Source organism: Antedon mediterranea, chromosome 7, assembly GCF_964355755.1.
Source record: "Antedon mediterranea chromosome 7, ecAntMedi1.1, whole genome shotgun sequence".
NCBI classification, from domain to species: domain Eukaryota; kingdom Metazoa; phylum Echinodermata; class Crinoidea; order Comatulida; family Antedonidae; genus Antedon; species Antedon mediterranea.
The window spans coordinates 29,046,049-29,064,077 of record NC_092676.1 but is presented as its reverse complement, the minus strand read 5'-3'; the positions used below and the strand labels follow the sequence as shown (position 1 = coordinate 29,064,077).

Below are 18,029 nucleotides of genomic sequence, written 5' to 3'. Positions count from 1 at the left end.
ACTGCAGATAGATATATGTGGTCACCAAAAAGGGTGTAAATGTACTTTAAAGTTACTTTTAATGCTTAAACAACAATTTAAATGTAGCGAAATTGTACATTTTTTATAGAATCACCATCTTATCAATCCAAGCAAGCTGGTGCTCGTATCCAAGGATCAACATCCAATCAGCTTATAGCATCAATCCAGGAAGGAAACAAACGGCAACAAGCTCAGTTAGAACTTGTTAACAGTCGTCTTGAGGCAATTGCACGCCACATGCATGACCAGCGACGTAGAGGTGATATAGAGGGCGGCATCTCAACCAAAGACCTACTTATAATCGCAGTGCTTCTCATTAGTCAAGTTATACTTGGGTATTTGTTGCGATAATTTATAGATTTATTTATTAAATTTTAGGAATATTCCAACCTTGTATAAAAAATAAATAGATAATGTTTGAGATAAATTATAATTGGTATAAATTTGAAGGCTGTGAAAGTAAAGACCACAGCTACAGTAGTAGTTGTTAGTTAACATGGGTACAGGGGCGTAATGAGATGAAAGGCTAAGCCTGCTGAAGACTAAATAGAGACGAAATTTATGACTGCTAAAGCGGTTTGTAAGCTCAGGTACAGATGGAGTGCTGCATCGGTGTAAGCTAGCAAAGTGTTGGTTTGCGGTATGTTCACAAGGATAATTTGACCTGTTTGACCTCTCACATATTTATTCTTGAATTGTGTGCTTTTTATAGCAGTCAGAAACTAAATGTAAGTCACCATTAGCATTGTATAAAGGGATCATGTCATTTAATACTGCAGTTACTGCAGTAATGAATTTTTTTACTGCAATAATGTATGGTTGTACCATGTAATTTCACTCTTCCCTGGTTGTACTGTGTTTCAAGAATATATAAGACTGTACAATAAGCAATGTGTACGATTACACAAAGGCTTGACATACTGTACAGGTTAAAGAATAAAAAAAATGGAGTTACTGCAGTAACTGCAGTAGAATAATGTAGACATGATCTCTAAAGGTTGTATATTATCTAACCTTAATTGCCATACCATTTTAGTTGATACTTTCAGCATTTATTTCTTGTGGCCTAACCAGTATGCATTAATTTGAAATTGATATGAAGTATATTAATTTAGTTTTAGTTGAATTAATAATTTTTGTCTTTTGTGATCACTCCAAAATGTCACTTTCCTTTTGTATGAAATTGAATCTGCCCCATAGGGAGCTACAGTAAATCATAAATAGAAGTATAAATAAAAATATAGAACACATTATTGTAATAAATTTTACGTACAGAAACTCCAAAACACTTAGTGAATTAATTAATGTACTAATATACAATCAACTATCTGTTGTAGAATATAATGACGCTCCTTTGGGACACCTTTATTAATGGGACACCTGTGAAATAAATTAAGGGAACCCTTGTTAGTGGGATACCTGTGAAATGGATTAGAGGGAACCCTTGTTAGTGGGACACCTGTGAAATGGATTAGAGGGAAGTAGATGTGTTCAGTAGCACTACAGCCCAACAGGGCTGGAATCTGTCACCAGGCTGGAATCCTGTATCCGCCACAGACCAACCAATATTCTATTAAGGGGACATGTTTGGGTTCCAAAAGTGTCCCCTTAATAGGAGCTCTACTGAAAGAAAAGTCTTAAAACCTTAAGAAAACCTCTAGTTTACAGTATTCATCACCATGATTTAGTTTATCACAAATCAATAAATTAAAGTTTACCTTTTGCCTCTATGCATTGAACAAACTACATTGTAATAATTTATACATATTATATATAAACATATTATCTATTAGAGTATATTCTTTTAATTTAAAATGTAGTGTTTTTAAATGGTCCAATAGGTCAAATATATACTGCACTAGACCAGTGAGAGTGCTAATTAGGGACCAAAATGTAATATTAATAATTGATAAATAGGTATGAAATTTAAATTTTAATGTCGGGGTACAACTTGAACTTTGACATTGTGTTTTATCCTAACATTAAACCTTATTAATGTTTGATATATGAAAGATTTAACAGTAACAATACATAAATGTGCAATTGAACATTTGCAATTTTTGACTTGTGTGTCTTATTTTTGTCCAATTTTCTTACAAATCTTTTGATTTCTTGTTGTTTTCCATTTTATTTCTCACTAATGCACATTCTACAGTTTTTATTCTATATACAGTTTTGGGGATATTTGTAAACCATTTATTCAGATGTCCCTGTATTTGCATATTATGTAAATGCAGGTGGTTAGAACCACTTGCATTTGCATTTAGTTTCTTTTGTTCTGTTCAACTCAGCAATCAGTGAAGATGGCGGCCATTTTGTGTTAATCAGTCTAAATTGATGATATTGCATGTACTGTGCTGTACTTTATATTTCTTTTAATTTCTGCATGCATTTGGATTACTCTCTGAGTATTGCATTTATTTTCCTCCATTTTACATAATTATATCAAACTCCTGCAGTAATTTAATTACTTTTATTGGAGAAATGTTGATATAAATGTTGTGGTAGATCACATGTACTGTTGAGTTTCTTGATCAATATGCTTCAATCGTCCTATCAGGAGTGAGAATGTTGAAAAATAAATATTTTCTCATTTCATTTACCTTTTTCCAAAATAATAGTGACTCCTAAACGTGCTTCCTTTATAAGCTCTAGTTTGGTATTAAATATATAAAAAGAGAAAAAAAACTACAGTAATCTGTTTAAACATTTATCCGTTTACAAAAATATGTTGCAATTTATTTTATAAACTACTTTTTGTACACCGGCATGATTGATAGTCGAGGTAAGCTGATTTTAAAACAGAGGCCTATACCATCACACTTTGGCAAGAAAGCTTATACATTTACTCTTTTGGAACATTAAAATGTATATTTATATGAGTAACATTTATTTTATAAAACAACTGTATATTTGGTATATAGCAAAGGCTGATTAATTAATTTGATACAATAATAGTACCTGTACTATATGAATAATTTAGTATTGTACATTAGGATATCAGATACCGGTACTAAATTCATTCAACTTCTTAAAAAATTAATTACAGTATTTTTCATTTTTTAACAAGCTAAAGCTCACTACACTTAGGCTGTATAACAAATCAAAACGTTTAAAATTATATAGAAATGGACGGAATTATGGACAAGGCTTAAGCTTTGTCTTATTAGATGAACTTAATAAACACATTTACATAAACTAGCATATAAAACAGTCAAACATCTTCAATCTGGTGTATATTTTCCGGCTTATTACTCCTTAAGTTTACTTCAAATAACCTAAAAGCTTTCACTAACATTATCAAAGGTGTGAAGATGATCTTTAAAGTATCCCCAACTGGTACCATTACTGTCCGAGTTGCCACAGCAACATTGTAAACAAACGTTGAAATAGGTTGAAGAATGCTGTTGAATAGACCGGTTAATATAGGTTTTAATAGATAATCACCTAATACAGTAAAGACACCAACGATTAACGTTTGTAGGATATTGTAAGCTAAAAACCGAATGGTTTCAAGTACAAGGATTATTATGAAATCAACTAGAATTCTGAAAGCTGCAAAAACCTCTTGAATGCCACGCCTAACTAGTTTCTCTGATCTGAAAAAAGAGAGAAAATAGACTTGTATTAATGCTATAATTTGACTATATTGAATTGAAATATTTTATTTATACTGGGTGACCTCGTCTCCCAGACACATTCATTTAGACTAGACAAAAAGTAGTGAGCCCTCTAGCGGTCATTTGTGATTTCTGAGATTCATCGAAGCGCGACAACATCACCCGGAAATGATGTGAATTTATAATTTTAATAGGGTTAAACTCTTTTAACCAATTGAAAGCCTTAAATTATAGTTCCTTATGAATAATTCATGAGAATAATTAAAGCAAGGGTTGAAGAAGCATGTGACTTGGTTTTTGGAACAGGATAGCAGTTATGATCGTGTCAGGTAATCATTGAATTTGCTCTTCTTTTTGTTAGATTTTATACGGTTTTTATCAATAATAATATTGTACATTTTTACGAGACCATAAAAAAATTCCTCAATTTTTGAGTAAACGAGTGACTAAATAAAAAGTTACTATGTAATGTAAATATTCGTTTGACAAAAAATGGGCATGTTGATATTTTCAGGTATTTTTTAAATGGCGATTGAAATAGGTAAACAAATCACATGTATAACGGTGGTTTGTGCGAAGCTGGGCCTAGCCTTGATGGTCCAACGCGTACTGCGTGTTAATCAATGCGTATAAGATACACACGTAGTCGTTTAGGCCAATTTTTTTACATGTTTATTTATTAATATTAGGCCCCATTCTCATTTATTTTAATTAATGTACTGAATGTACCACACTTTACAACTCTATATAAATTAGATTTTGTACTTGTATTAAATTCAAACGTTTTATGGGATTTAAAACATCAAGCTAGGCCTTGTAGTAGGCCTAGGACCACATGCTAGGTTTTTCAGCCTAATTTATCATGCAGTAGGCCTATACCACCTCTAGCCCATCTTTCAAATACATATTTAAATTAACATACTTTTTATATTTCTATATTTTTTATAGGATCTGACTCCAGAAAACATTTGCATCACTTGAAAGCGGCTATTTATGGACAGCATGTTGACATTAAAAAAAATTTGACCAGCTCTTATTAATTAAATGTCTTTTAAATTAAAGGTTTTCATTATAATGAAATGTACGGTGACAGAAATTTAAATGATTCTCATAATTGAGGTTTCTCAGTCATAGATTTAATATTGAAGGTAAATAAATAAAGCTGTTTGTTATTCTTGCCTTTAGAAATAAACATGTTGTTAGTACTATATTATTAGGCCTAGGCCATTATACAAATTAAAACTAAAAAAATACAGTAATCATATTTAAGGCCTACACAGCAGTATCTTACTTGATTTGATTTTTTTCAAATATTTAATTGATGAAATAAATGAGTTTGACTTTCCAATTAGTTGCCATTTTATTAGTTTCTGTGTGTTTTTATTTATATTCTTAAAATAATTGTATACAACAACTTTAAAGTATTGCGCAGAAGTGATCAAATTATAGTAGGCCTATTTGTATGTTATTGTCGCTTAAAATTATGCAGTTAAAGCATTTGATTTTAGGGTGACAGAAACGGTTAGGCAACAAAAGAAATAAATTTGGGAATTTTGTTATGCGGTAAAAACAATTAAACATAATTTACCCCTAATGCATGTAAATGTAGAAAACATTGCTTATGTTAGCGCGACCGAAACTCGCTACTGGGAATAGAGCCTGCAAAAGCGACGCGTACACACCTACTCGGGCACCGGCGGAGCGCGATCGATAGTAAATATACCCGATTTCAAATGATCATAAAATTCTTTTAAAAAATATCAACATTTTGATTTTTTGAGGATTAAAAGTAAAGATATTGAAATTTAACATAATATTTACAAATATGTATTTAAAAATTCGGAAACAATTTTAGCGTGATATTAAAACAAAGTTTTTAGAGTTCCGCGATTTCCTACGCAGGATTTGTTTGTTTTCATTGTTAATGGGCGAATGTTACCTAAACTAGAATCGTTATAAATCTTTTAAATTTGTATTATAAGTAATTTCTTTAGTATTCTTAGTAACATCGAATGTCTCTAATTAACTAGCAGATATTTATACTAACTATTGTTCAATAATAAGCGTGTATGAAGTGAAAATCTATAGTAATAATGTTCTTAGTCAGTTCGTCTCGCTCGCGTGAAGTCTTCGGGTTTCTCAATACAATTCTCAGCGGTAAAGATAGGCTCGCGCTAATGTTTAAATCAAAAGCGCTCTCAAAACACTTTTTGTCCAAAATTCGCAATATGACGTGAGTGTGCAGAGGACCCAGTTATAATTAGTGGCTGTGATGTACTAATACACCGGGGTAACCCCCTACTCGTCTCGAAAGATGTACTAGGTTATTTAAAGTGCATGAGCTAGATGTGTACACTGGACCTATGGCTTATAGATAGCTAAATGTGGCTCTGTTAATGCCTTAGTCGTGGCATCGTTTGATGTACAATACATATTTAATCACAATACTTACTTGTCAGCAATATTTGCCATGTAGATCTCCTCTCTTCCATTCCTTGTGTCATAATACTCAAGGCTACCATGCTCATAATGATAAACATATCTGTAAAAAGAATTAATACAATTTGTAATAATAATAATAATACAGATTTCTAGAGTTCACTTCGCCACCTAAGGTACTCAAGGCGCCTTAGGATGTTTATAGTATGCAATCACCTCAGATTAAAATACAGAATCAAATTGCAAATTTAAAATGGAGGGAATTATTATGTATAAGCCTGGACAAAAAGATGAGTTTCTAAACAAATCTAAGTTTAGTACATTGGGGAATTAAGATTGGAATATATTTCTAGAGAAGAGTAGTTTTCCGGTGCCCAACAAATTGAAAGAGTACCCTTTACCTGGTTCCAATGTTGCCTGATGGCTGAGTGGGATAACCTTTCTCTGACATCGTCACACTTTGCAACTCCAGCTGTCCAGTATTCTCCAACGATTCTTGTCCTCTATTGGATGCAGGCACTCCTACAGTAAAAAGATCACTTTTCTTGTCTTCCTTGACCTTGGATACCTTTGGTGTACTTTTTGAGACGGTTGGTTGATTGTCCGAAACCCTTTGTCTAACATCTCTCCCTAAAGTATGACAACATTTAACTTCATAAGAAAAAAATAATAATAATTTTCTTACAGGTTGTACCAAGGTGTTAGAACGGAAGGGAGAGAAAAAATGTATTCAAAAAAATTCCAATAATTTATGTTTTACCTTTTGGAACATCAAGGTGGTTTTTATTCACTTTCTTCATCTCTGTGCGAATTTCTGCCAACATTTCCCTTTCTTCATCAGAGTCGAAAGCTGAACCATTCTGACTTTTACCTGTTAAAATGGAAACTATAATAAAATGAATAATTACTAAGTTTAGAAACTAAATAATACAAACATATTATTGATAGGAATACTTACTCTCTTGTTTAGTAGACACATCACATATTATTGATAGGAATACTTACTCCCTTGTTTAGTAGACACATCACATATTATTGATAGGAATACTTACTCTCTTGTTTAGTAGACACATCATATAATTGTCCTTTTCGATGCTTGCCTGTTGGCTGAGTTGTTTGTTTGCTTGGATCTCGTCCTTCTATAAAAATATAAATACAACAATTTAGTATTGATTGATTACGAGTGGAATGGTACAAATAATGCCATGAGGTTAATGAGATTTTTTTCATAAACGATAAAAAAGTACTATTTAACAATCGTTACATAGTGCGTACTATTGCACGACAATCGTCAAATAAAATGACAGAAATTTATTTAGGTGTTATATAATACTGTAGATTTAAATAAACTAAATTTGTAAATATCACAATTGAAGCAGAAATAACACTACCTTTTATTACACCTTTAAAATCATATGGTGGTACTTCCTCTTTTGGCTTTCTTTTAATTGTTGAAGAAACTGGTTCATTCTCATCAGAATCAAAACCATTATCAACAAAAACATTCACATCTTTTTGGTTTCTTTTACTGGCACTGAAAATATAAAACTAAATGCTAATTGGTAAGGCCAGCTTTGGACACAAAAACAGTGTTATATGTGCCCAACTATGGTATGGATAATAAAATATGATCTTCAGCAAAACAACCATGGCCATGATTAGTGCTAGTGAATGTGTTCCAGCCAAGATGTTCCAAATAAGGTTATTATTTTTAAATGACAAAAAAACAAACGTGTTTCAACCTTTTTGTGCTGAGAGCAGGTGAGTTCCTATTTGAGTGTCGTTCTTGCTTTACATATGCAGCAGCAACAGGTGGGGTAGAATTCTGAGTTGTACTGTTGTTATAGCCTTAAAAATGTAAATAAAAAGTACAAAGACATTACTGAATGTGATATAATAACCATAATTTAGGTAGGTATAATAGATGTGTATATTTTATCATTTTAAAGAGGCCCCCTGGATATTAGCATGCCTGCGAGTTCAGTTGACTATAAATAAATTGAAAATAAAAGTAAGTAAATGATAATGCTGGCAAAATATAACATTATTAATAAGAAGAATGATGGGATCAAGATGCAATTAATGTGAGGATGATTCAACGATTTATTATTTTACATCGATAGTTCAACAAAATAATTTCAAATTGATTTACTTTTATTATTATTTTGCCTTTGTGTTTGTTTTTTTGGGGTGTACTTAAAACTCTCTTCGTCATCTGAGCTTATCTGAGGAACATTATCTTCAGGTTCTGAGCTATCCCAGTTGCTTTCCGTCTCTGGTGACTGGGCTCTGTTCTTGCGCTGTTGTGCAGCTATCTGATGGTTAAAATAAAAAAAAATTGATTTGCAGAAATTTTTATTATCTCTTGATACAAAGCCTCATACAGTAAATCAGCTAGAAAGAAAATCAGTTTTATAAATGATTTATAAATTGTTCAGTTCTAAAGGTTAGGCTTTAACTGATTCAGCTCTGGAGATGTGTGAATATGTTATGCGCGATTTGAACGATTTGCGCAATTTGAAATTGCGCAAAAAAAATCCTTGCGCAATTTGAATTGAAACATGTGTTTCAAATTGCGCAAGCAACGTATTAAATTGCGCAAGTAATCTGCAAATTGCGCAAGGTTTTTCGACAGATTGTGAAATCATGCACACCCATATTTTTATAGTAATTTCTAAGAATGATTCAAAATTAAAGATAAATATCACATTTCCTTATTTTAGTAGTGCAAATATTGTTATAAGTTAGCATACCGTCGAAGAACCGACGAAGGAAAACGAAGCGGTGGTGTTCCACCAGGCGGGCGCGGCGCGGGCGGCCGGCTATACTACTCTAGCCTAGCTAGGGTCTGGACTACTGATACTGACAAGGTTACATATTAAAAACTTAAAAAGTGAGTATTAAACATTATCTTCATTGAAATGGTCTTATTTATATAATAAAATACTAAATGTTAAACTCCTCTGCCTAGTAGGCCTAGCCTAGCCATGTATGGGAAAATTTACAGTTCGTTTTCAAATTGCGCAAAGGTGTCATATTGCGCAAGAACTATCTTGCGCAATTTACAAATTGTGCAGCGCAATTTAAAATTGCGCAAAGATTTTCTTGCGCAATTTGAAATTGCGCAAGTTGATTGCGCAATTTGAAATTGCGCAAAAAAATCCTTGCGCAATTTTAAATTGCGCAAGAATTATTTGCGCAATTTCAAATTGCGCAAGGATTTTTTTGCGCAATTTCAAATTGCGCAAATCGTTCAAATCGCGCATAACAAATACATTATTAAATACTTATTATTAATTATTTATCAATAAATAATATTAATAAATTAATAATAATTATTATTTATTATAATTAATATTTTATTATAAATATTAAAATGTATTTTTCTCATGAGGCCTACAATAATTTCCAATAAATAATAATATGTATGGTTGGTTACTAAGGACGCCAACACCTAGGCCTATCATTTAGATGAACGTATGTGTGTATGAGGTCTTCTTTCAGGCGTACTCTCGCTTTCTTCTTTACCTGTACTCTCTAGCTAGCTAGCCTAGGCCTAGCCTATCTAATCTACGTTTGGCGCCTTTACAAACCAAATTTACCAAAGCAATATCTTGAACCGATAAGACAATTAATTAATACCATTTTTGCAGCGTTCATTTTGAAATCGTCCATTATATAAAATATGAAAAAACAATACGACCAACTGAAAAAGTGATCGAAATAAACATCGAAAAAAAGCACTGACAATATTGCAAGTGCGCCCTCATTATCGATCGCGTATCGATCATTTATTTTCATTTTCAAGGTCGGTCGGTCATTGAATAGTCGTATGTCAGACCGCAAAACGAAGCTAGAAATTTACTATAATTTTGCTTTGTTTACTTCACCAGATCAGTGTATATCAAACCTATTTATCAAGTAGTATTTATTTGCATATTTTTACATCGAATGCGCTATATTGTAAGTAAAATATAGGATGTTAAAACACTGGAGTATGGCTGAGTGAAACATCTTTTTATTTTGACGTGCTGCTGGTGGTGGTAGCCTGCGAGTAGAAAAAGGGGCGGAGAGATTGTCTGCTGCCTGCTGACACTGATGGGTTTTAAATGAAAGAATTGCTGGTAGCTAGCTTATAGATAGTGTTGTCTTTATCGTAATATACCAAACCATCTTTTGTTTAGTTTAGCCCAGATGGTAGTTAGATACTGTGTGTCCGTGATTTGATACAAAGCAGACATAAAATTAAAGAGAAACTCCTTCGGAGTCGGTGTATTAAACATAGAGAGAGAGACGTAGTAGTAGTCAATAATGAGTGAATATCTATTTGTGGGATGATTGTGTATGGCTATATATAACTAAACTAGCACTTGTTTTTATATGATTATAGAGAAGGATAAAGTACTGAAACGAAACTGTTGAGGAGTATTTATGATAACACTTTTTTTTTTAAATTCTCAGAGAGGATGTGTAAATTGAAGACATCTTAATAACTATAAAGCAATAAACAAATTTGTAACTCAAAATTTGAAGTATGATGCTGTTCAGCAGTTTATGACAATAAGAACATTATGTCTAACTGGAAGGGTAGCTACCTTTGTCCAAGACTTTTAGATTACCTTGTAATCGTTGGCGCTAAACATCCAAATCGGAACAATGAAGTTGCGCAAACACCAGAACTTTTGCGACGGTACCCCGCCGAAGATCATCGTGACTTCCGGTTACCACCAGACGTTATATTCTTCTGCCAGCCCGAAGGTTGCTTGACGGTTGGCCAAAAACGAAACAGTTTGCGAGATAATACGTCCTTTGTTTTCACGTTAACTGATAAAGATAGTGGTCGTATGCGTTATGGAATTTGTCTTAATTTCTACCGACCGTTCAGGACATCAGATCGTAAATCTGCTGGCGGGAAACGTGAGAAAATGCTTGTAAATAACCGACAGAATTCATCTAGTAGTAATGACACATTGAGTTTACCCCTTTCCGACGATCAGGAACTGAAAAGGTCTCCTCGCACTAAACGACGCATAAAACAATCAAAGAAAGTGCGAAATAATTCTCTAACGTCGTTGTGCATCTTGAGTCATCACCCATTCGTGTCGACGTTCAGAGAATGTCTTTTTATTTTGAAGAGGTTAATTGACGCATGTCATGACAGAAGTACCAGTAGAAAACATGCAGGAAAAAATAATTTAAGGTGGGTGTTTTTAAAAATATAAAGTATTTGAGTTTTTTAAATATTAATTTTGAGTTTCAGTAAGTATTCATTCATCAAACAACATTTATTTCCTTCATTCTTTCAAACATAAATATATTTTCATTTTGCTTTCTTCTTAAAAAATTAAAGAATAAACAATATTTCTGAAATATGTGTTATGCACAGATTAATACCCCTCATTTCTGTCATGTGACTGAAAAACATATTTACACTGTACAATAAGCCTGTAAATGTTAAGCGGATGTATACATAGCTAATGTACTGTATTGTAATTATGTTAACTTCAAAATTACATTAATGTGACAATGTGTTATTACATGAACCCAAGAGATCGTTGTTATCACTTTATTATATTAAATCTAAACAACACTGCCTACTGTAGCTTGTCATGAGTATGTATGCAGCATCATGCACATGGGGCCCAGCATACTAAACTTTAATTAGCTTTATGCATATTGTAATAAGTCAACAATCATTGCATAAAGTACTATGCAGTTTAGAATTGTTCTCAATTCTATAATACTTTACTTTATTTCTCCAGATTTCTTCAGATCCAAATAACGTTTTAAAAATTTACTTTATAGATTAACAATTTCAAAAGATAATTGACAATAAATCAAATACAGTTTTACTGATACAATGTAGGCACATTTGTGTAGCACGACAATTACTATGAATTATTTTTATTTTACTATACACTGATGAAATATAATATATTGAGTATTACTTTACTACAGTATGTGAAATTACAATTACAGTATTATTAACAAAACAAAAAAATCTTTAATGGGTTATTATTATTAAATAATAATTGAGTAAAGTACATGCCTAAATGTTAATATTGAACATTAACATAGATCCTCTGTCATCATGTTTGACCTTTTGACCCTTATTATTGATCGGTAACACAATATTGAACGTTGTGTAACATCACGTAACAGCTGATTCTCATTTTTACAAGTCTGGAAAAATTCATATTTTATGATTATTAAATTTCATTAGAGAAGATATGGATGGTGTATTACAGTAGAAGAAAGTCATGAAATTTCCTTATGAATCTTGTTTATTATTAATAATTATAATTTATGATAGAAATTAAATATTTCACAATTTCTGTCATCTTTAAACAGACTTAATTAATAATGATTGATTCATAATACTGTATAGCAATATTTAAACTTTGACCTTATTGAAATATAGCAAGTCCTTGGTACAACGACAGCAACGACGTAATTCATCTCTGACATCTACTTTTCATAATTGATGTCTTCGCTATTTACCACGCAAGCACACGGTATTATGCACGTGTATAACTCTTAAGAATTATCTCGGGCTTGCCTTTTGCTAATAGTAAAATCAATTATTGTATGACGTAATCAGCGTCATTGTTATCTTTTAATTGTTTTGTGCTGTTTGGTCATCAGTATTTAGAATTGGTTTGACTAGAGGCTTCTGGTAAATAAGATTATTAAAGTCTAAATGCATTTGACAGCTCAATTATTGAATTTTATTTGTTTACTATTAATTGGTTGCAATATTTGATTAAATAATTTTAATTAAAAATAAAAGCAATATACTATTAGCATTCAAATTAACATATGTAAGCAGCAAATGTTTGTAAGCCTACTGTTATATTTTTTTGGTTAAAACAATGTACAAATTAATTTTCTAAACATTTTCAGTATCATCATACTCAATATATAATGAATGATTGATCATTCGTTAAATAATTAATTTATAAAGATCCTTTATATTTTGATGGGTGAATGTACTGTAAACTGTTATACACATTCAATACAATACAATACATACACCCCCACAATAATTTACCTTCAAATATAAAATATTTTGGCATTAAAATAACTGAATAATCACTTTAAAAGTCGACTACAATACGAACAATTAATACAATGGCAACCATTGTTCGTTATTTTTTACCACAAAAATACAAAAATAATCTATTTAGTTTTTTTCTATTACTGGCCCTGTTAACTCTGTATAGCGGCATCAGCTGAATAAATGCAATACAATGCATTATCTTGTACTTTCTATGGATTTCTCTTCCTTGAATTGTCCAATAAAATCAATGAAATTTACACGTGAAGCATCAGGTTCATCACGTTTTTTATTTTCCTCCCATTTACTCATTGCTAAAGTAAATAGTACTGACTGACTATCTGCAATTAATAGTCAATAGAAACTTAGCTGTAGCTATGTGTATAACATTCTTTTTATCAAACCAATGGGACTAAAATACGAAAATAGATGGTAAATCTATTTTCATCTAATTTTACAGACTATTGCTTTTAAAACTGGCTACACTAAAAAAAGCCTATTTCCCAGGAAAATACTGTAAGAATTTTATAGTGGAACATCTGCCTATAGTACCTGTACCAATAAATAATGACAATTTACTAGATATGATGGTTTATATGGTTACCTAACTAGCTCTAAATAGTTATTTTAGCATACTAAAGCTAAAATAACTATTATATAAATGAAATACAGTATCATAGCATAAAACTAACTCCAAGAAATGAGAAGCAAGCCATGCTTCAACGTTTCAATCTTTATTTGATCATCATACAGTATCATAGTTTTATAGTTTAACATTTGTCCCTAAATCATAAATTGTGGATCAGAAAGGGATGCGCCATCAAAACTATACTTTCACCGTGACAGTAATTTTCTCTGCCATGCTAATAGTACAAAAGTGTTAATTAATTCTTCCCCATCTAACCATTTTATTTCTTTATGACATGCAATATTTTGTTGTTTTGAAATTTTATTAAAATAATAAAAAACAAAATTCTACTAACCCTGGCATGTTATTTTTTCTTTAAGGGATTCAATTTGGGGCGTTTTAACCGGTATATGCAATGAGATACCAACGATGGTTCGGCACGACATCCGTGAAATAGAAACGTGGATTTTGCGCTTATTAAGTGCGCCAGTGCCCGTACCAGGGAAGACAAGAGTTGAGCTAGATGTGTTGCCAAACAATTTACATTCTCCGTTGACGTTTGCACTACCCGACCATACTAGGTTCTCATTGGTCGACTATCCTTTACATCTACCACTGGAGTTACTTGGCGTGGAGACCTGTCTCAAAGTCTTGACGCTTATTATCTTAGAAAATAAGGTTGGTATTCCATTTATTTATAGTTAACCAGTAAAGTTAGGCATGTACATTTTAGCTTGTGTTTAGTTTCATCCTGAAAGCTTTGTCTACACTATCAGACAAGTTTGACCAAAAAGTGTGATCAGCCCAAATATGGTAGTGATATGACCAAATACAGTAGTGATATGACATCATCATGTCCATATATCACATCACATCTTTTGTCACATACAGTTTGATAGTGTATAGACAGCTTTAGATTTGTGCACAAAATGATCAATGTTTCCTAGAGAATAGATAGAGAATGCTTTCATGTCACTAGCAGTGCTTGTTAAAATTTGAAATGTTGATCTTTTTGTTTTTAAACTTTGTTCTACTTTTCACATACATTTTCATGTTTTTTCCACTGAAATATAATGCATTGACGTCAGCATCTATTGTCAGCATTTTGAATTTCATATTTCATGTTTAATAATTTATAACCAATGTTCACAGTGTGAATTTGAGAAATGACAGTTTTCTTCTTGTAATAATGATATCATGTAAAGTCATTGAATTTAGTTTTGAAGTTTCCCATCAATTGAAGTACAGTACTGTGCTCAGTATTAAACTGCTAATTTCTGTTATTTTTTGATTAATTTTATTGGTAGATATTTTAGTTTTAATGATGAACGTCTATGAATAAATTTTTAATTGAATTTGGCTTTTGTGGAATAAAGAAAAACAATTATTACAATAAATCTGGATATCGATAATATTAAGTAATTTTGATATCCTTAAGTTTGTTATACATTACTGTATGTGTTAGCTCAATAGGCCTGCTATAAATAACATTTTGATGATCTTGTTTAATTTACAATAATAAAATTAGTTTTGGTTGGGTAGTTTATGCATCTAATGTAATTGTTCATAATATATCATTATGATCTGGTGTTAGAACGATAACATTCATAGATTGAAACTTAGCATGCAGTATGCAATGATAATGTCACGCTTCACCGAACACACTTACAATCATCAATGACGCAAGCTACGATTCACACTCTACACCTTTTGCTTCAAGAAAACCATTAATGTAACCGATGCAATTGTACGATGACGTACGCTGCAGATGTCAAAAGTCGATCTCATAATAGCATCTTATTGGCATTTTTTTCTCTCGCATCCTGATTCTTGTTCAATATTGCATTCATTCATTTAACATTGCTTCTATTTCGATCTAGTTGTGATAACACTTAAAATAGTTAATCATCTAGCGTACAAATCAATTGAAATTTACCTTTAAATAGCATTTGTCAAATGTATAGATCTTTTATACAATGTATGAAGTACAGTAAACTACATTACCTTGAAAATGGTTGTTGTCATTGTTGGGTAAATTTGAAATTATAAAAAAGTGAATTTAATCAAATAATAATATTTCTTTATTAACATAAGTATTATTCATCTATTTTTTTGTTACATAAACACATAAACATTCATTAATTAGGCTCAAATATTTTAAATTGTACTAAATATAGTTTATTATGTTTAAGTAAATTTTACTAAGGATATATTTTATGATGATAGCACTTTAGTGTTACGCTTTCTGTTCTTTGTTGATTGTATCTTCTATGGATATACGTAGTTCCTTCATATTGTCACTGTGCTAGTTCTTAATTGAACAGTCTATATTATTTTTAGACGCAGACACAGCAAACTACTCTGTTTCCGAATATGATTATTATGATTGTCAAAAGATGAAACAAACAATCTAGATATTGCTGTATTTATCAATTCATAGAATAATGTACTCAACTATTTGCACAGAATGTACGATTGTTTTTATGATTGTAATCAAGCATAAAAACCTGACACAATAAATAAACCTTGGCAACAATATTAGCTTAAATAAATTTATGAAACAAATAATCAAATGAAAAGAATATTATTAAACACAATAAAACATGTTATTTGTTAGGCAGAAAATATATTTTGTTTAATTTACGGAATAATAGTATACAGTATTATACCATATTCATTGTTAAACTGTCAGATGATATTCAGGGTTTTTTCCAATATTTTAAAAAGAGATTCTATATTAGTAAAGGTGTAAATATAATTTTTTTATTTAGAAATAAATTCTAAACCACCCAGTGATATCTCTACTACTACAAAAAGCAAAATATGTGACTATAACATAATATAATAAGCTTGATAAGATATAATAATTACTGTAAATGTTGTTTTTGTAGGTTGTTTTACAGTCAAGAGATTACAATGCACTATCAATGAGTGTACTAGCGTTTGTTAACATGATATACCCAATGGAGTATATGTTTCCAGTTATACCCTTGCTACCAACATGTATGGGATCAGCAGAACAGGTATGTACAGTATCTTGTATCATCAAGTCTATGAAGGGTCTTTCAAATCATGGTTCCGATCTCAAATCAAATGTTAATGCTTCGTTTTCACAACGCTTCATGCGGGTATGCGCCAATCAATATGAAACGAAACAATGACGTTTGATTTGCCCGTGCCGGACTGGAACCATGCCGGAACAGGTGTGAAAGACCCTTAAGGGAGTAATTGGGAGCGGTTGATTTTAAGGTGGGGTATTGAATGGTGGAGATGACGCCTTCAAAACAGCATACACCATACCTGTAGTAACTGAAGTCAGACATATTGCCACTTTGTTGATTTTTTAAAATTTCAAACTAAACTCTGTGCTTTTTACGTCCCATTTAATATCCACAAAAGGCTAACACAAATTTGATTGAAATTGTACCTGTTTTTCAAAATGAGATATCATTTTGTATAATCCATTATAAAAAAGATAGTATAAAAGATGTACTGTAGGTATAACAAAATCAATTCAATAACACTGTAAAATAAGTATGTGTCTTTAACATAATAAAATATCAAATGTTTTGTCAACTGTAAACGCAACACAATTAGAACAGATTGAGCAAAGATATACGATACGATGCCCACACAACGATTATAAAATGAAGAAGCCATTACCATCCATTTAAACATAAATTATGTAATATAGGTGTTTCATTACAGTTTAATATGCTATTTATTATCACTAATTGCCTCTGTATCAAACTACATTGCATTATGTAAAATATGCATACAATGTGTATGTTAGCATTCAAATTCTACAATATTTATTCTAGGTTTTGAGTACAGTGAGATACTCTTTTTAATAATATGGTAGTGATATGCTTAAATGTCGTATGTCATCATGTCCATATATTGGCACATCACATGTGTTTGTCACATAAAGTTTGATAGTGTAGACAGAGTTTTAATCATGCTAAACTTTGTCTACTATCAAACTTTATGCAACAAAATAAAAAAAATGTGCCCATACAGTATGGACATGATGACATCATCACATATTTTTGTTAAACTAATTTGATAGTGTCGACAGGATTTTGTGTGTAGTTAATTTTCTAGTAAAAATGATATCAGTACAAGAAGGTTACTAGTTTCTCATAGACTAGTGGGATGAAGATTCAAGATAACTTTGTCAAAATATAATAAGTTTGTCTTCCTAAACTACCCAACAATATCAGAATTGTGCCAACAGTGATTTTGTTCATTACTGCAAACTGAC

The 18,029-nt window shown here is 31.5% G+C and overlaps 3 protein-coding genes across 12 annotated transcripts in view; 2 read left to right on the top strand and 1 right to left on the bottom strand.

The window, feature by feature from the left end:
• LOC140053837 (oxysterol-binding protein-related protein 8-like) overlaps window positions 1–2,094 on the top strand; it is a 32,222-nt gene extending 30,128 nt beyond the window's left edge. For 2 of the 4 annotated variants that reach the window (XM_072098522.1, XM_072098524.1), the window contains one exon: window positions 110–2,093. In XM_072098522.1, the coding sequence (XP_071954623.1) occupies window positions 110–372 (263 nt within the window). In that variant the 3' untranslated portion in view covers window positions 373–2,093. Of the gene's footprint in view, window positions 1–109 lie in introns of all 4 variants that reach the window. The other 2 variants (XM_072098521.1, XM_072098525.1) reach the window with 2 other exon arrangements.
• Window positions 2,095–2,723: 629 nt separating this feature from the next.
• LOC140055086 (uncharacterized) lies at window positions 2,724–9,804 on the bottom strand. Of its 2 annotated transcripts, none has more exons than XM_072100296.1 (9): window positions 9,723–9,804; window positions 8,233–8,395; window positions 7,823–7,928; window positions 7,472–7,614; window positions 7,133–7,219; window positions 6,841–6,966; window positions 6,482–6,710; window positions 6,094–6,183; window positions 2,724–3,620 (listed from the first exon to the last, which is right to left on the bottom strand). In XM_072100296.1, the coding sequence occupies exons 1-9, from the start codon at window positions 9,753–9,755 to the stop codon at window positions 3,236–3,238; spliced, it is 1,362 nt and encodes a 453-aa protein (XP_071956397.1). In that variant the 5' UTR covers window positions 9,756–9,804; the 3' UTR covers window positions 2,724–3,235. The 2 variants fall into 2 exon arrangements, with proteins under 2 accessions (XP_071956397.1, XP_071956398.1); XM_072100297.1 differs by having other exon boundaries at window positions 6,841–6,951.
• Window positions 9,805–9,905: 101 nt separating this feature from the next.
• Window positions 9,906–18,029, top strand: part of LOC140054569 (MAP kinase-activating death domain protein-like) — a 38,705-nt gene continuing 30,581 nt past the window's right edge. For all 6 annotated transcript variants that reach the window (XM_072099610.1, XM_072099608.1, XM_072099607.1 and 3 more), the window contains exons 1-4: window positions 9,906–10,043; window positions 10,542–11,280; window positions 14,146–14,443; window positions 16,657–16,788. In XM_072099610.1, coding sequence (XP_071955711.1) covers window positions 10,652–11,280; window positions 14,146–14,443; window positions 16,657–16,788 — 1,059 coding nt within the window. In that variant the 5' untranslated portion in view covers window positions 9,906–10,043; window positions 10,542–10,651. The remainder of the gene's footprint in view (window positions 10,044–10,541; window positions 11,281–14,145; window positions 14,444–16,656; window positions 16,789–18,029) is intronic.